Genomic DNA, 17,803 nt, shown 5'->3' with positions numbered 1-17,803 from the left:
AGTGGTGTAGAGGTCCGGCCTGCATGCGAGTTGCTTATTTAATTATATAATAGATACCTTTTGTAATTTTCAAAAAAAAAAAAAAAACCTTATAAGTCTCAAATTAATGTCTTCGTATATAATTAACATTATTTCATAAAAAAATTAACATCAATCAATTGAAGTTATTGACATAAACTAATACAAATAATATATAGTTAAAAAAAAAATTAAGAGTTACCTCGCAAAAATTAGATTATAAGATATAAATCATAATCTTAGACGGGACAATCTCCAACAAGATAAAGATATGTTTTATCTTCTTTTTTTTTGATAAATTACATAAATATTTTTGATCATATATTTTTTTTTTCAATCTTCCGGCCAATCCATGACTGAATTTATAAATGGTTGAATATCCCTAAATATAAGCATCGATAGAGGAACGTTAGTTTGTACTGATGTTAAATTTCACATGTTTTAAATAAAAAATTACGTGTTTGAGGAAATTTAATATTCGGGTCAACCCGGTACCCGGATTGAAGCATATTTATTTATTTGCCTATCTATTTTTGTTTACATCAAATCATCAATCAGTAACCTCTCGTAGAGTAGGCCCTAGCCCATCAATATCGAAAATGATATAATTGGCAAATTTTTGTCGTAACTAAGAATATATGAAACTCAAAGTGATCAACATTTTTTCCACTATCACAATCACAAATGACAATATCTAAGGCTTTGACCCCAACACTCAATATCTCGTGGTGCTCATATTAACCTCTCATATTTGTGTTTATTTATATCACATTTCACACGAAATATTTACCTAAATTATAATTTGATGTATCCACTGATGTTGTGGCCTCGTTTAGAAACTGTACCCTTCTGCTCTACAGTTGGGCCGAGCCTAGGATCCCTAAATTTAGGGGGGCCCAAAATAAAAATTTAAGTTGATTCATATTAACCCGACCCTTCCATTGGGCTCATGGGGGCAAGGGCCTAGGATCCCTAAATTTAGAGGGCCCAAAATAAAAATATAAATTCATTAATATTAACCTTATTTAAAAAAAATATAATACTTGGTCAGTTTCATTATAAGTGGCTCAAAATTTTTCAGCACAAGAATTAAGGAGAAAATATAAATGGATTAAAAGTGATAGGACCTACACTTTTTTATTGATTAAAATTTTCCATTTATTATGAAAATAGACCGCTTACATTGGGACGACCCAAAATTAAATACATGTCACTTTTAGTGTGAGAGAGGGATCAGCTCTGTATTTTCTGAATTGCAAGCACTATAAATGTGTTTATCAACTCAAATAAAGTTGCTTGGTGAAGTTCTTAGATTTGTTAAAGTTTCATATTGTTTCTCTAATGTTTCTATTGCATGTAGAATATTGTTGAGTCGTTGACTATACCAGTTATTGTAGCTTCAACGAAAAGAAGTTTTTCAAAACAAAAATTTAAAATCATATTTGCATTCTAGTATGTCTTAAAGGTTAAATAAGTTATGGATTTTATGCATTGAACATGAGGTATTAGAAAATTAAAACTCGATCTTAAAGATGTTATGGATGATTTTACTTCTCAAAAGAAAATTATTTGATCATTGATGTTTTATAATTTATTGCACTTTATAGTGTTGTTATGTCTTGAATTTCCCGCTTCGGTCTAAATGGAAGGGGGTCTCTGTAACCCTAGCCGCATAAAAAAATCTGTTCTTTTCTCTGCCCGTGGATGTAGGCAAATCGGTGAACCACGTAAATTTGTGTCTTCTTTACGTTTCTGTTTGATTGCATGTGCTCTTTAATTCTATTCCGTCACAACATATAGTTAATGCGCTACAGTTGTACAACTATCTCAAATTTGCTACAAATTAAAATTTTGAAGGCTTTGGTCTTGGTTGACGTTTTTATTAATTGTGTATAAGCTGGGAAAGGTTAGAACACGAGAAGTCAAGAATTGTTTGATTTGAATGTTTGGGTCTCTTGGAGAGGATCAATATTCTTCCTCTCAACGTTCAAATATTCCTAGAAACAAAGTCGGGTCTTGTGGAATCATCTCAGATTCTCTACTTTGAAATGACCAAATTAATTAGCAGCTTCACGTTGTATGCTATGCCGGTGCTGCCAATTTTGGAGGGAAAGGGTATAATTAGGGCAACACATGTAATTAATTTTGGAGAAGAAGGTGTTTAGGGTTATTAAACTTAAAGTTAGGATATATAATTAATAAATTTTATTATGATAAAAAATATGATAATGCAGTAAATATAATATTGGGACACGATTACACACAAAATAAATAAATTATGACACAAAAGATTTCATTGGTTATTTGAAATTTGAAGTGAGGTAAAATAAAATTGCGTCTAAGAGCACTCCTAGCAGATCACCTAAATGCAACACTAACTCTAAATTTAGGCTAAAATAATTGAAAATGAGATAAAAATGCATCCAGCAGATCCCCTAAATTGGATGGGCTCATAAAAAATTTTATATCTACCTAAATTCAATCTTAAATTTACACTCACCCTAAATTTATTTTAAGCTTATAATTAGTAGGGCCCACACATAATTATTATTTTCATATAGAAAATAGGAGATCTTGTGTATGCATTTATAAAATCGAGATCCTAAAATTAAATAGGGAAGTTTTAGGGAGGAATATAAGAGCATAATTTTGATATTTTTGCTGGGAGTGCTCTAATATGAAATTAAAAAGGAATATATGTAACTTTCGTGCAAGTTGCAACTTCAGTTACAAGGATGAACTTCCATTTCATATGCTTTGAATTTAGTACGAGAAAACAATTCAAATTTTATGAGATTCATTCGTTCTTGATAATATTTTTTTATAGAACAAGTGGTCCAATGTGTACCAAAATGACAATGAATTTTGTACGATTCATGTGCATACATATATTTACTAACTCGCTCAAAATGTGTTATAAATTAATATTGTGTTTTTTATATGATGAGAAGAAATTCATTTGTTACTCGTATCTGCATGCTAGATAAACTTTCTCGTCATATATATTAATATATGTAAAATTGAAAAAGTAGATAACTCAATATATAACATGCTCGTAAATATGTAGTGGTAGATTTTTGTCATGCTCATATGAGCGCCAATAATAGACCTGCACATTGACTAGCAGCTTTTGCTCTTGATGTCAATTAAGAGTATTGTTTGTTGGAATTTGGTCTGATTTATCTTAATACAAGCTCTGTTTTCTCCTAAAAAAAAAAATAATGTAAATTTATGATTTACTAGTAAGAAGATACGTGTGACACGAATAACTAAAAATATTAGTTTAAATAAAGAAAGAAAGAAATAACATTACAAATTTGAAGATTATTAGATACATAAGCTTCTAATTATCTAAATCAAATAACACACACACACACATATTAAGTTACTAACTTATCTTTAAAAATTTGCATAATAATAATAATATAGTACTATCATATTACACTATTATCCTTAACTTAATTATATAACAAAATATAACAGATAAATCAAATTTTATAAAATAACACTCTTTTATATAATAAGTATACATTGATATAAAGCGTAGCCATTAAAGAAATTAAATTAAACTAAAACATTCGAAGTTGAGTAGATTCACCGGCCAATATCAATTAAACATCAATCAACCTCGGCCAAATCAGGGAGAAAATACAATCATACTGATACATGTCAACTTCCACCAAATCAGGGAGAAAATATACAATCATACATGTCATCATGAATTATACTATCTCCGTCCATCAAATATTTTTCTAAAGAGATGTGTTATGAGTTTTAAAAAATTAATTATATATTTAATGATTATAAAATATACCCCATAAATTAAAAAATAGTATTAGCAGAGTTATTTTCAAAAGTGATAGTGCCAATGTATATGAATAACACTACAAAAAAACGCGTAATTACCGACGAAAATTATCGCCGGCGGTGCCGCCGCCGGCAATTACCGACGGCACGGCGGCGGCAAAAAAGGCGACCCGCCTTTTGACTATTACCGGCGCATTACCGACGGCAAAACGGGCCGCCGCTAATTAGCGGCGGCTACGCCGTCGCTAATTTAAATATATATTAATATAAATATATATTATTTATTACCGACGACAATTGTCGTCGGTAATTACCGGCGGCAAGAGGCCGCCGCTAATCACCACCGCCGGTGCCATCCGGCGATAGCACCACCGCCGGCCGGCCAAAGTTACCGACGGCATTTTGCCGCCGCTAATTACCGACGGCAGATGCTAATTACCGACGGCATTTGTCGTCGGTAATTAATTTTATTTTTATTTTTATTTTTTTTTTGTTATTTTTTTTTTATATTTTTTTCATTTATCATCTAATAAATTGATCAAAGATAATAATACAAAAACATTAAAATTAAATATATATTGAAATACAAGTGAAAATTTAAACATTGATTATTACTAATTTAAGATTATTACTAAGAATTCAAGATTCTTAGTAAGAATCTTATAATTATAACTTAAGAATGTTAATTTGATTAGTGATTCACTCATCACTAATGTAAGATATTACTTAAAGAATTCAAGATTCTTAGTAAAAATCTTATAATTATAATTTAAGAATGTTAATTTGATTAGTGATTCACTCATCACTCATCACTCATCCAAGATTATTACTAAGAATTCAAGATTCTTAGTAAGAATCTTATTATTATAACTTAAGAATGTTAATTTGATTAGTGATTCACTCATCAATCATCACTAATCCAAGATTATTACTAAGCATTCAAGATTCTTGATAAGAATCTTATAATTATAACTTAAGAATGTTAATTTGATTAGTGATTCACTCATCACTAATGTAAGATATTACTTAAAGAATTCAAGATTCTTAGTAAGAATCTTATAATTATAACTTAATAATGTTAATTTGATTAGTGATTCACTCATCACTCATCACTAATCCAAGATTATTACTAAGAATTCAAGATTCTTAGTAAGAATCTTATAATTATAACTTAAGAATGTTAATTTGATTAGTGATTCACTCATCAATCATCACTAATCCAAGATTATTACTAAGCATTCAAGATTCTTGATAAGAATCTTATAATTATAACTTAAGAATGTTAATTTGATTAGTGATTCACTCATCACTAATGTAAGATATTACTTAAAGAATTCAAGATTCTTAGTAAGAATCTTATAATTATAACTTAATAATGTTAATTTGATTAGTGATTTACTCATCACTCATCACTAATGTAAGATATTACTTAAGAATTCATGATTCTTAGTAAGAATCTTATAATTATAACTTAAGAATGTTAATTTAATTAGTGATTCACTCATCAATCATCACTAATCCAAGATTAGCTAAGCATTCAAGATTCTTGGTAAGAATCTTATAATTATAACTTAATAATGTTAATTTAATTTGTGATTCACTCATCAATCATCACTAATCTAATATTATTACTAAGAATTCAAGATTCTTGGTAAAAATCTTATAATTATAACTTAAGAATGTTAATTTGATTAGTGATTCACTCATCAATCATCACTAATCTAATATTTTTACTAAGAATTCAAGATTCTTGGTAAAAATCTTATAATTATAACTTAAGAATGTTAATTTGATTAGTGATTCACTCATCAATCATCACTAATCTAATATTATTACTAAGAATTCAAGATTCTTGGTAAAAATCTTATAATTATAACTTAAGAATGTTAATTTGATTAGTGATTCACTCATCAATCATCACTAATCTAATATTATTACTAAGAATTCAAGATTCTTGGTAAAAATCTTATAATTATAACTTAAGAATGTTAATTTGATTAGTGATCCACTCATCAATCATCACTAATCTAATATTATTACTAAGAATTCAAGATTCTTGGTAAAAATCTTATAATTATAACTTAAGAATGTTAATTTGATTAGTGATCCACTCATCAATCATCACTAATCTAATATTATTACTAAGAATTCAAGATTCTTGGTAAAAATCTTATAATTATAACTTAAGAATGTTAATTTGATTAGTGATCCACTCATCAATCATCACTAATCTAATATTATTACTAAGAATTCAAGATTCTTGGTAAAAATCTTATAATTATAACTTAAGAATGTTAATTTGATTAGTGATCCACTCATCAATCATCACTAATCTAATATTATTACCAAGAATTCAAGATTCTTGGTAAAAATCTTATAATTATAACTTAAGAATGTTAATTTGATTAGTGATCCACTCATCAATCATCACTAATCTAATATTATTACTAAGAATTCAAGATTCTTGGTAAAAATCTTATAATTATAACTTAAGAATGTTAATTTGATTAGTGATCCACTCATCAATCATTACTAATCTAATATTATTACTAAGAATTCAAGATTCTTGGTAAAAATCTTATAATTATAACTTAAGAATGTTAATTTGATTAGTGATTCACTCATCAATCAACACTAAGGTTATGAATGGTGTATAAACTAGATTGATAAAAAAAAAAAAAAATCGAAAATTAATAATAAATTAATTAATAAATATTTTTCCGACATAAAATAAGAACGAAAACGAGCCCAATCCGTAATTAACAACATTTTTTGTATATCATCTCGATATATTATAAGGTTATGAATATATATGATATTGTATATTGAAATAGACTTTAAATGAATTAATAGATACTATATATATCAATAATACGAGTGTTCTGTACTGGTGACCATTCGAAAAGAACTTCAAGGTTAAGCGTGCTTCACTTAGAGCACAACTAAGATGGGTGACCGACTGGGAAGTTCGTCTAAATTATGCAATACTGTATAAATACGGAAATAAATTGTGGATATACATTAAAATAAATAAATAAATAAAATAAATAAATAAATAAAATAAAATAAAATAAATAAATTTTAAAATATTACCGAGGGCAAATGCCGTCGGTAATTACCGACGGCATTTTGCCCTCGGTAATACCTTAAACAACTCCGGCGTGTGCGCCACCGCCGTCCGATGGGGCTTACCGACGGCGGTAGCGCCGCTGGTAAATAGCGACGGCAATTGCCGTCGGTAATTTTCCGGCGACAACTCTCCGCCGTTCAACGGCAAAAAATGCCGGCGGAAATGCCGGCGGCGGCGCCGCCGTTAATTGCCGGCGACGGTCGATCGCCGTCGGTACCGACGAGTCGATTAGCGGCGGCAGCTTGCTGCCGGCATCGCCGCCGGTAACACTATTTACCGGCGGCCGTCTTTTGTTACCGACGGCATTTTGCCGTCTGTAATTAGCGATTTTTTTGTAGTGTAAATATAAAAAAATTATAAGAGTAATAATTAGTGGAAAAAAAAAGAAAAATGTTTCGCGGACGCAATGAGTATAATAAATTGAATTATTATCTTTCGCCAGAGCTCAAATTAATTTGTGGTTTAAAATAAAAAAGGGTCAAACTTCTCATGCATGCGGCATGCCCGTCAAGCTATCAACTCAGCACACAAAATCACCACTAAATCCATCTATACAAAAAACAGAGAAAGAGAGAGGTATATATTATGGTTTGATCATTTCGTGACATTTTATGTTTCAATTTATATCTATTTTCTCAAGGCGTTATACTCTCCGTTCATTGAAGCTGTAGTATGATTTAGGGACATACGTTTTAATAATAACTGAGTCGTGCATAAAGTCATGAAGAAATATACTTACTAAAATTGAATGGAGAAATAAATTCATTAAAGTTGATGTATTATAAATAATTATTTTTTTATAAATATTAAATGTGAATAATTTTTTTATGAATAAAAATAATAATAAGACTATAATTTTTATTGCTCGAAAAAGTATAATTTATATTTTACTATCATCAATACAAGAAAACATAACATGAAATTGTACGCGGAGAATCATCATTCAATAAAAACTCAATTGATCTGGCTTGGAGCACAAAAACCGCTGATTAGTTAATTATTTATGATTCCCTAACATATTTACATTTCATTAAATACATAATTAACTCAATCGATTAACTCCTTAAGTTGAGCACAGTTGCTCTAAGGGGGCAATTCGAGCTAACAAAATTATCCACCAAGTGCAGATACGTCTTGAGATCGTGACACGTGGCAACTCCTCTGTTGCTTAGATGCGGGCAGCCCTTGCTACTCAGCCTCAGCTCCTTCCCGATCTCTGCATACGCCCACTGCGTGTCCTCTACGTGTTTCTGCAGCCACCCGGGCAGCCGCCGACCGCCGCCGTTTTTCGACATTTTCGCGCCGTTCTCGTCCACCACGAATCCCGGCACTTTAGTTATCGGATCGTCGGAGTTCACGATTCTCAGCACCTTCGTGCCGCTCTTCTCCAGCTGGCTCCGGAAGCTCCGGTTGCCGACCCTCGGCCCCCCGAACGACACCACCGTCACCAGCGGCGCGTGCTCGAACGTCGCGTTTATGTCGTGCGCCGTCAGCGTCGCCAGCGCCGCCCCGAGGCTGTGCCCCGTCACCGTTACGCTCAGCCGCTCCCCGCCGTATTCCCCGAGGATTTTGCCGATCTCCTCCCGCACCGACCGTTGCAGGCTGAGACCTCCTCCGTCGCCGCCGCCGCCGTGCGGCGGCGGCGACGTGTAAAGGCTGAGGAAACCGGCCTGGACCATCGACTCGCACCCGTCGGGCGCCATGTCGTCGGGCAGGCACGCCAGCGTGGCGCGGAGGTTCTCGAGCCACTCCATGCACGTGGCGGTGCCCCGGTACGCGATGACCACGTCGCGCCGGCCGAGGCGGGCGATCTCGTCCGCGTCGTCGCACACCGCCACGTACCCGATCCAGCTGGACTGAGTGGACACCCAGGCCGGCAGCCTGCCTGTCCAGTCAGGCAGCTGGACCCCGCACGTGGCGTACAGGTTACGTGTCACTTTGTACCCCTTTTTGTTAGTGACGCTGTCGCATTGGGTCAATATCGAGGCTTCGGGGTGCATGCACGTGGCGTACGTGGATGATGTGGCGTCGAAGTCGAAGCAGCGGTAGGCTGCTTCGACGAACTCGCCGTACCTGAGGATCTCGTCGCGGAGGTCGTCGTCGAGGGGGTCGAGCAGCCCCTCCCAATTCTTGATTCCTTGAAACTCCATCCACTTGTCGCGGATCCCGGCGGCGTTGGCCGCGCGTGCTAGTTCCCATGATTTTGTTACCTTGTTTAAACCGGTGATGGCGACCGTGTTACTTCTCTCCGGCCGCCGCAGTGTGGTGGCGCGTTGGCTAGAAGCTGCCGAGAACATGTTGCATGGCGTTCGGACTCCGGTGGCGAACTTCATTGTTTTGTAAAGATTAAGAAGATAAATATATGTATGAGTTGTGAGTTATTTTTTATTTTATGTTGTTGTATATTTGACATGGGTTACTATTTTATTTCGTTGTTTATGAGCGCATTTATACTAATAGATAATTGGTATGTGGGGTGGGCCGAGGGGGGGGGGGGTGTTGGGGGTCCGGACGGTGCTTTGGAAATTGGAATGGATATTGACTTTGGTATATCTGCATGATATTAACAGTACAAGATATATAGTCCATTATCTGTGGGGACTTAATTAGCTCGTCTTTAAATACTTGTAACTAGAAAACGTTTTATGTTTAAATTTGGTTGAATCATTTAAGAGTTTTATTAATTAATAATTAGACCACAAGTGCTCGTTTGCTATGAATGATAAGTGTGGGATAAATATTTATAACATCCTAATATATTGTTTGCTTCAAATACTCAAAATCCTTTATAAATTAATGGTCTGTTATCAATTATTCATATCTTTGAATTCTGTATCACACCTAGGAGGTGTTATCAGTTATTTTATAAAATTGATTAAGATTCATAATATTGGTGGATGATTAAATAAGCAACTCAATTTTAGAATGATAAATTAATAATCATTTAATTGTATGATTAAATGTCGAATCATGAAAATTAAACATTTGATTAAGTTGAATTATTTATCAATCATGCAATATATCTCGAACCAAACGTCTCCTTAAAATATAATATTAGCGACATCATTTTTTATGGCAATTTTAATCCATAATTATTTATATCAATTTCATTTACTAATTTTCAGCCCTTAGATCATCAAGATCTACGGTTGATTCGTAACCCTTTTGGATGAATTCGTGGTCCTGGGTTCGAATCCCAAAGGTAGCAAAAATTTATTTTTCACAATTCGTAACCATGTTGGATAAAATTCATACATTAAAAAACGTTTATATTTATATTTTAAGAAGTGTTTTCACTGTAGCCCTCCCCTATATATATATATATATATATATATATATATATATAGGGAGAGGTTCAAATAAGAACCACTAAATAAAATTAGAACAGAGAACCATTTTAAATCATTCGATCATCAAGATCTACGGTGGATGCATCATCTTGGTGGATGAATGCAGATCCTGGGTTCGAATCCTGAAGGGAGCAAAAAATTTATTATTTTTGGATGCATTAAATTTAATAGCGAATGCATTAATTTATATAGTAGATGCATTGATTTTAATGGTTCTTATATTCTCACGCTAAGTGTGGTTCTCACTATAACCACACCCTATATATATATATATATTCACAAGCAAAGTGTCACAACGTATAATTAAGCCTCCACATGCACAGGAAAATACGTACGAGGCGCATATTTACCTCTATATCTTTGCTTTATCACGGGAACTTGAAAGACTACGTATATGAAATTAATTAATTAATTTCCTGAAAAATAAGGCATGTATTAATATATGAACATTTCCTCAATTTATATATACACAACTAAGAATTTAAACAAACTGTCTTAATTACTACTCCCTCCGTCCGCCAAGATTATGTCAAATTGCTTGGGCACAAGATTTAATAAAATTGGTGATGATTTTGATGTAGTGAAGAAAGGGTCCCACCACTTTATGAGATGTGTGGTTGAGATTGAATTTTAGGTGGATTTTTTTGTAAATAAAGAGTGTTAGTAAGAATAAAATATTAAAGAGGATGGTGGGACCATTGCCTTAAAAGAAAAGTGACATAATCTTGGCGGACGCCCGATATAGTAATTGTGACATAATCTTGGACGGAGGGAGTAATTCAAGAGAAAATTTTGTCCATGGTACCACCGTCTAAGAGAAGAATTATGCATATATATCTCGCGAATCATTATTGAGAAGAATGTAGATTCAGTGTGTAATTAATTGAGAAGAATGATTTTCTGTATATATATGAAAATTTAAGAAACGAAATTTAAGTAACTTGAGATAGTTAATTTGAAACTCATCATTCTAACTAGAACATTAGGCCGGAGATTTTGCATGGGAAAACTTTAGGGTTCTGGAAAGTTAGAAAAAATATAGTGCGATTTTTTTTTTTGTATTTTTTAAATTTTTCTTAGACGTGCTAATTCTCATGATTTCACAAAGTCTATGCCATTCTTGATTCTTACTTACATCAAAATTCTTGAAATAAAATTAGAAGTTTTGTGTGGCATGCGTCTCTGTATTTTCTGCTACATGTCGTGAGACATGCATGAGAGGAGGAGAAGACGGTCCATGTTAATGGCGAGAAGAAAATTAAACGAGAAAGACTCGAGCATTTTTAGGCGGTCTATCATTGTTATATATGTCATTTTTCTTACATAGCTTTGTCAACAATAAGACGCTATAGGCATGTCTTTTTCCTTTGTTTGTCAATAGTAAGACTCGGTAAAATGGTTAATACTTCGATCAAAAGGTTTTGAGTTTGAGTTCTCCGTGTGACGCAATTTTTAAATTTAACTATTAATAATTTATTTTAAATAAGAAGTATTTGTAATGATAAAAAATAAGAAGAAAAAAATGTGAGACCATGTTCTAAAAAGGAAAGTGCCGTATACTTTTTTCAGAACGAAAGTGTCATACTTTTGGTGAACACCAAACATGATGAGATTACCATATTTTTCATGGACGGAGGAAAAATTAATAAATATATACTTAAAATTATTTACAATATAAATTAAGAAATTAACTTAAATGATCGAAATAATTAAGTAATTTAAAATATTTCAAAATTTGAATTCTATAAAATTAATTTTTTAAAAGCAAATGATTGGTGCTGTCCGCAGAGATGAGATCCAGTGTCCCACAATTTTATGTGTGCCACTGTGTCCCATTTTTATATCTATTATTTTAAAAAAAATTGTAAAAATAAAATTTATTACTCCATAACTTTGAATTTATCAACCTATTATTAACTAATAAAAGTGAAATTAAATGATAAAAAATAATTATATACTCTAGATGGATAGAATAAACCCTAGTTAATAATCACAAAATTAAACTAAAGCATATAAAGTTGAAATTGAAGAAAAAATATATAAGAAAATAAATAAAATTGAAAGTGAGACACAAAGTGGGATATAAAGTGTGGTACACTGAATCTCATTCCGCTGTCCGCAACGGGAGCACGGGAGTTTTGGGCAAATGGGATCCTCTGTCCCAAAATATTGTGTGTACCACGTGTACCACTCTTCATTTCTTTGTATTTATAAATTATTTTTTATTTTATTTTAATTTATTATGCTTTTATATATTATAAAGATAATTAACAAGGGTTCACTCATCCATTTAGGGTTTATAATTATTTTTTTATATTTATTTGAATTAATAATAGATTATTTGGGTTCATTAATTCAAAGTTAGGGTATATAATTTTTTAAATTTTAATTTTTCAATGATAAATACTAATTAGAGTTTATAATAATATAATAATTTTTATTTTTATAAAAAATAATTTATAAAATAAAGAAATGAAGAGTGGTACACGTGGTACACACAATATTGTGGGACAGAGGATCCCGAGTTTTGGGGGTGAAAGCAGAATATGCCACGTCATTGTGTCGTACGAGGTGAGGAGGAAAAGTAGCCAATGGGGAGACGCCTCCGACCAGAAGGACGGCTGAGCAGGTGCGCGACACGCGTAAGGCAAGACATCACACCTTCTCAACTTTGACTTAAACTTCCCATGGTTCAACATTTCTAAACAAACACATGAATTTCATATTTTACTTGCCATTTTTAGTCTTCGCTTTTTGCTACTAATTTGGAATGACTTGTCCACCCATTTCATTTGCTCCCACAAACTAGGAGATTACTTCACCAAGACTAATTATGGGGAATGTTTAACACGCTCTAAATTTATTAATTTGATTTGAAATATACCCCACAATGAATTGTAAATATGTGCATGCACAAACACATGAATGTATACTCTTGACATCTCATTTAAATATATCACATAAACTCAAAATTTAATATATAGTAATAAACACTCAGCACAACTCATTATTCATATTATATATCAATGTGACTCACAAATAATAATACCTCAATCATAATCACTTTATTAATTGCAATCCAACTACCACACGCTGATGTGGATGATATTATGCTCTTAATTTATGGTTAAGCCTAATCGCGAACAAAGGGGAAGGATCAAAATTGATGGGAGAAAATTATCGAAGAAGAAAGTCGATGCTGATTGTATCTGGTCAAAGACAAAAGAATAAAACAAAAAAATGAGCTTTTAACTCTGGCAGCCCCGACGCTTCAGCCCAACACAGTCCTGATGCTTCAGCTCAACAAACCATTTCACCAAACATCAACTTTTACGATTAGCCGCATGACAATCAGCCCCGCCAAACGCCAACTTTAATAATTAGCCCCATCGATTACCAACCTTCATTATCAGCTCCGTCAACCTTGGATGTCTGCTCCACCAGCGTTGGTGATCCGCTCCAAAATATAAATTGGGCATTGGTAATATTAGGTCTCATCTATAACATATAAATAGACTCTTTTATTCAAAGATAATTATTCATTCATTAGATTAAATAGAAATTTCTTTCTCTACAATCTAAATTTAATTATTCTCTCGATTTTTTAGCTTGATTTTCTCCGTTTACTATAAAATTGGTGTTAAGTTTAAAATAGACCCAACACGCACTAACCCCCAAATTTCTCTAACCTACTTTCTAAATTGAAATGAATCTTTCTCCTTTGTACGTACTTGTATTGACAAATATACCCCAAAGCAATTACATTCTATTTTTTGGATTATTATAAACAATTTATTTCTTAACATCTGTGTGCATACCTCGAGGCCTATTGAAATAGGATGAATAGCCAATTAATAAGATTATCAACTAATAGTGATACTATACATTTTTATTATCAGTAGAATATATTACATCACATTAAAATTTTAATTATATGAGTATTTGAATATAATATTAAATAATTTAATTGAGATTTTTGAATATAGAAAACAATATGTCGTATATTATTATTATTATTATTATTATTATTATTATTATTATTATTATTATTATTATTATTATTATTATTATTATTATTATTATTATTTGCTTGATTTGTCGATAAAGTTGTGCATGCACAAACGCTCCCTTCTTCCCCTAAATCCTAATCGATACAACTAAGTTTTGCTAAGTTAATAAGTCTATATATTGGAGTTCCTCTAGAGCTTTGTATAATGTATATTTTTCTTTCTAAGAAGTTATAAAACGTAAACTAAAATACTTTATTCGTCTCGTAAAAACATTAACATTTGTAAGTGGCACCGATTTTAAGAAATATTAGATAAAAGTGCACTGTGAATGAAAAAAGGGTCAAATTTTATAAAAAGTAAAATAAAAAGTAAATATTTCGTTGTGAGGTAATGTACAAAAATAAAAATATTCATGTTTTTATGATACAGCCCAAAATAGTAAAAAATTCATGTTTTTGTAAGACAGAGAGAGTAATATGTAACTCATAAATTTTCGTCTCGTATATAATAGTGGGGTGGGGGACGGGAATTTTTGTCAATGAGGTTGTACTACTGCGGAGGCATTTCTTTTTAGGATTAATTTTTGTAGATAAAATAATAAGCTAATCTCTTATTTATTATAGATTGAAAACTTTGAATTATCCAAAAGTTCTTGATTATTTCTATAAGTTAATTAGGCTTGATTTTAATCTCATTATCGGAGAAACTCTATTATTGAGTATAAAAATATCTAATCATCAATCATACAAAGTTAACGCTTGAGTTAACTATGCAGACATTTGGGCTTTCCCAAAAGAATGGCTAAGCTCGAGCCCATTTCAGCTCTGCAATGATTTTGTAGAGACATATGGAATACGGCTTCTGATCAACGGCGGTCTGTGGCTGAGACGGCAGCATTAGAAGAGGAGACGCTGAGACAGCGGCGGTCCTCGTCGGAGAGGAAGGCGGCGCAGAGAGAGTGTAGCGTGTTCTGTGAGAGAGAGAGAGGAGATAGAAAGGAAGAAGGAGAGTGACAAGAGGGAGATGCCGGTGGTTGGCCGCGGTGGATTCGCCGGAGAAGGAGGCGGCGGCGACAGTTCAGAGAGAGGGAGCGAGAATTGGAGAGAGATTGTGTGAGAAGAAGAAGTGTTCTATACGTAATTTAAAAGAAGAGAAAAAATGGGGGGTTTTTTTTTTGGGTCCATCCTTGCCTTAGATTGAGCCCAAATGAGATGAAGAAATTTGGACCATTTTTCTTTTAATTAGCAATTGGGCTGGCTTTTATTTAAAATCGGGCATCATTGTTAATTAAATTTGAGCCTGATATAAGATTGAGCTTGATTTTAAATTAGAAGTTGGTAAAGTTTTTCATAAAAAAAAGATATTTAAATATTTTATTTCATTAATGTAGCCAATATTTTTAAAGGTTTTATAGAATAAAATTCTTGATTTTTGAATTATCTTTAAAGATTGATTAGGCCCTTATATTTTATTATTTGAATTATATTTGATTAAGCGTGGCGCAACTAGGACATGGATTTTGATTTGGATTACTCAAATTAGCTATCAAGCTCAAATTTCAAGAATGAAATTTATTTAAGTTCATGTTGTGATTAATTGTTGTTCATTTTAATGTATAGTATTATATGTATCAAGAATTATATTCCCCAGTCCACAGAAAATGTGACACAATTTCTATATTCGACGTCCACGAAAAATATTACACTTTCCCTTATAATACACTAGTATTTTGCCCGTGCGATGCACGGGTATTATATTTTTTTAGATATTATAATTTTTATTTTTTTCTTTAAAAAAATTATTATATTTTTTATTTTATATTAATATTAATTAAATTATATATTATATAAAAATAATGTAATTGTGATGAGTTAATATTTTTTTAAGTGGTATAAATTTAGGAATATATCTTTGTAAGTGACATGAAATCACCAATCATATACTATATCCATAATTTGAAGTGAAATTGTCTAAAAAATGTTTAAAGTGAAATTAACTAAACGATGAGTTGCGATCATATTTATTAAGCTTCACTATTATGTACACATCATTTATTTTATACACTTATTTTAAAATTTAATAATAATTATGCAAACAATAATTTATTATTGAAATCCATAAAATTAAACATATTTTGTTGTTGATTTTATCATAGCCATTAAAAATAATGTATTTACAATTTTTCAATGAACACATGATCTGCTTTTATATATAAATGTAGCTTTCTGATTAGACGGTTGCACTCGCGTTCAAACTCTGACCCGCGCTCAAATACAAACCCGCTTCCTGATTCGAACTTTGTAAATGACACTATTCAATTATACAAATGACAGTGTCTGTAATTGACTCTATTCGGTTATACAAATGACACCGTGTATAATTGACATTATAATATTGTAAATGACATTGTGTATAATTGACACTATTCATAAATATAAACGATACTTAATGTCATTGACATCATAAAATTGTAAATGACACTATAATGTTTCAAAATGTTATAGTTTAATTTGTATAACTGAATAATGTTAATTATAGGCAGTGACATTTGTATAACTGAATAGTGTCATTTACATGATTTGAATCAAGATGCAGGTTAAAGTCTGAGTGCGGGTATAACCCGATTCTACAGTGCAACCAATAGCACCTAAGTTTTTGTGTTCTGATTAATTGTTTACCTATTTTTATAAACGACAAATTAGTGTTGCTGATTATTTTGTTTCAAAATCTAAACAATTTAACAATTATCATCTAATTTCATGAAGAAAATGCATATTACCTAAAAAAAATACTACATCTTAACTATTTTTTTCCATGTCATCGTTTTCAATTTTAGGGTGAAATTGATTTTTTTATTTTTTTAATCTTTTAACCTATATAAATAATTTAAAAATAATAATTTTATTTATGTCTCACTGAACATATTTTCAACTAACTTCCTATCCATACAATCATTTTACACAAAAACAATTTTTTTTTATATATTTTGACGATAATTATTAAGTTTAGAATAAATTAATGTGGTTTAAGAACCTAATGTTATTAGTGTATTATATGAGAGATTATTTTTTACCAAAAAAATATCATTATACTTTTGTAGTATTATTTCTTATGAAATCCAATATTTTAAGATAAATATAAATGCTAATTCAATTGAGCATTTATATTAAAAATGAGAACAAATTATAGTCGTAATTTAATAGATGAGAAATAGAACTTGCTAGTATAAATAAAAATCAGCATTAATTACGTAAATAAATGTTGAAATTAATATTGAATTGTGTAAATTAAGGTTAAAATTAATGCTACACTTTGGGCGGGAAAATAGTATAGGCATATTGGTTCCACTTTTATATAGATATAGATTGCTCCACCTCTTTTCTTTATATTACATGCGACAATCATCAATTGGTATATGTTGTACGTGGATACAACATAAGATGCTCTACAATGATACAATGGAGGATCTTGCATCGATAAATAAATTA

At 31.6% G+C, this 17,803-nt stretch overlaps 1 protein-coding gene across 1 annotated transcript; it reads right to left on the bottom strand.

Moving 5' to 3' along the window:
• Positions 1-8,010: 8,010 nt before the first annotated feature.
• LOC131023617 (phospholipase A(1) DAD1, chloroplastic-like) lies at positions 8,011-9,274 on the bottom strand. Its single transcript, XM_057953158.1, has one exon. The coding sequence runs from the start codon at positions 9,250-9,252 to the stop codon at positions 8,011-8,013; it is 1,242 nt and encodes a 413-aa protein (XP_057809141.1). The 5' UTR covers positions 9,253-9,274.
• Positions 9,275-17,803: the final 8,529 nt, after the last annotated feature.

This window comes from Salvia miltiorrhiza, chromosome 4 (assembly GCF_028751815.1).
Source record: "Salvia miltiorrhiza cultivar Shanhuang (shh) chromosome 4, IMPLAD_Smil_shh, whole genome shotgun sequence".
In the NCBI taxonomy this organism is placed as follows: Eukaryota; Viridiplantae; Streptophyta; class Magnoliopsida; order Lamiales; family Lamiaceae; genus Salvia; species Salvia miltiorrhiza.
This window is presented reverse-complemented; position numbering and strand designations above follow the sequence as displayed.

Coding starts and splice junctions, on each gene's coding strand:
- LOC131023617 (XM_057953158.1), bottom strand. CDS start 9,252: ATGTTCTCGGCAGCTTCTAGCCAACGCGCCACCACACTGCGGCGGCCG.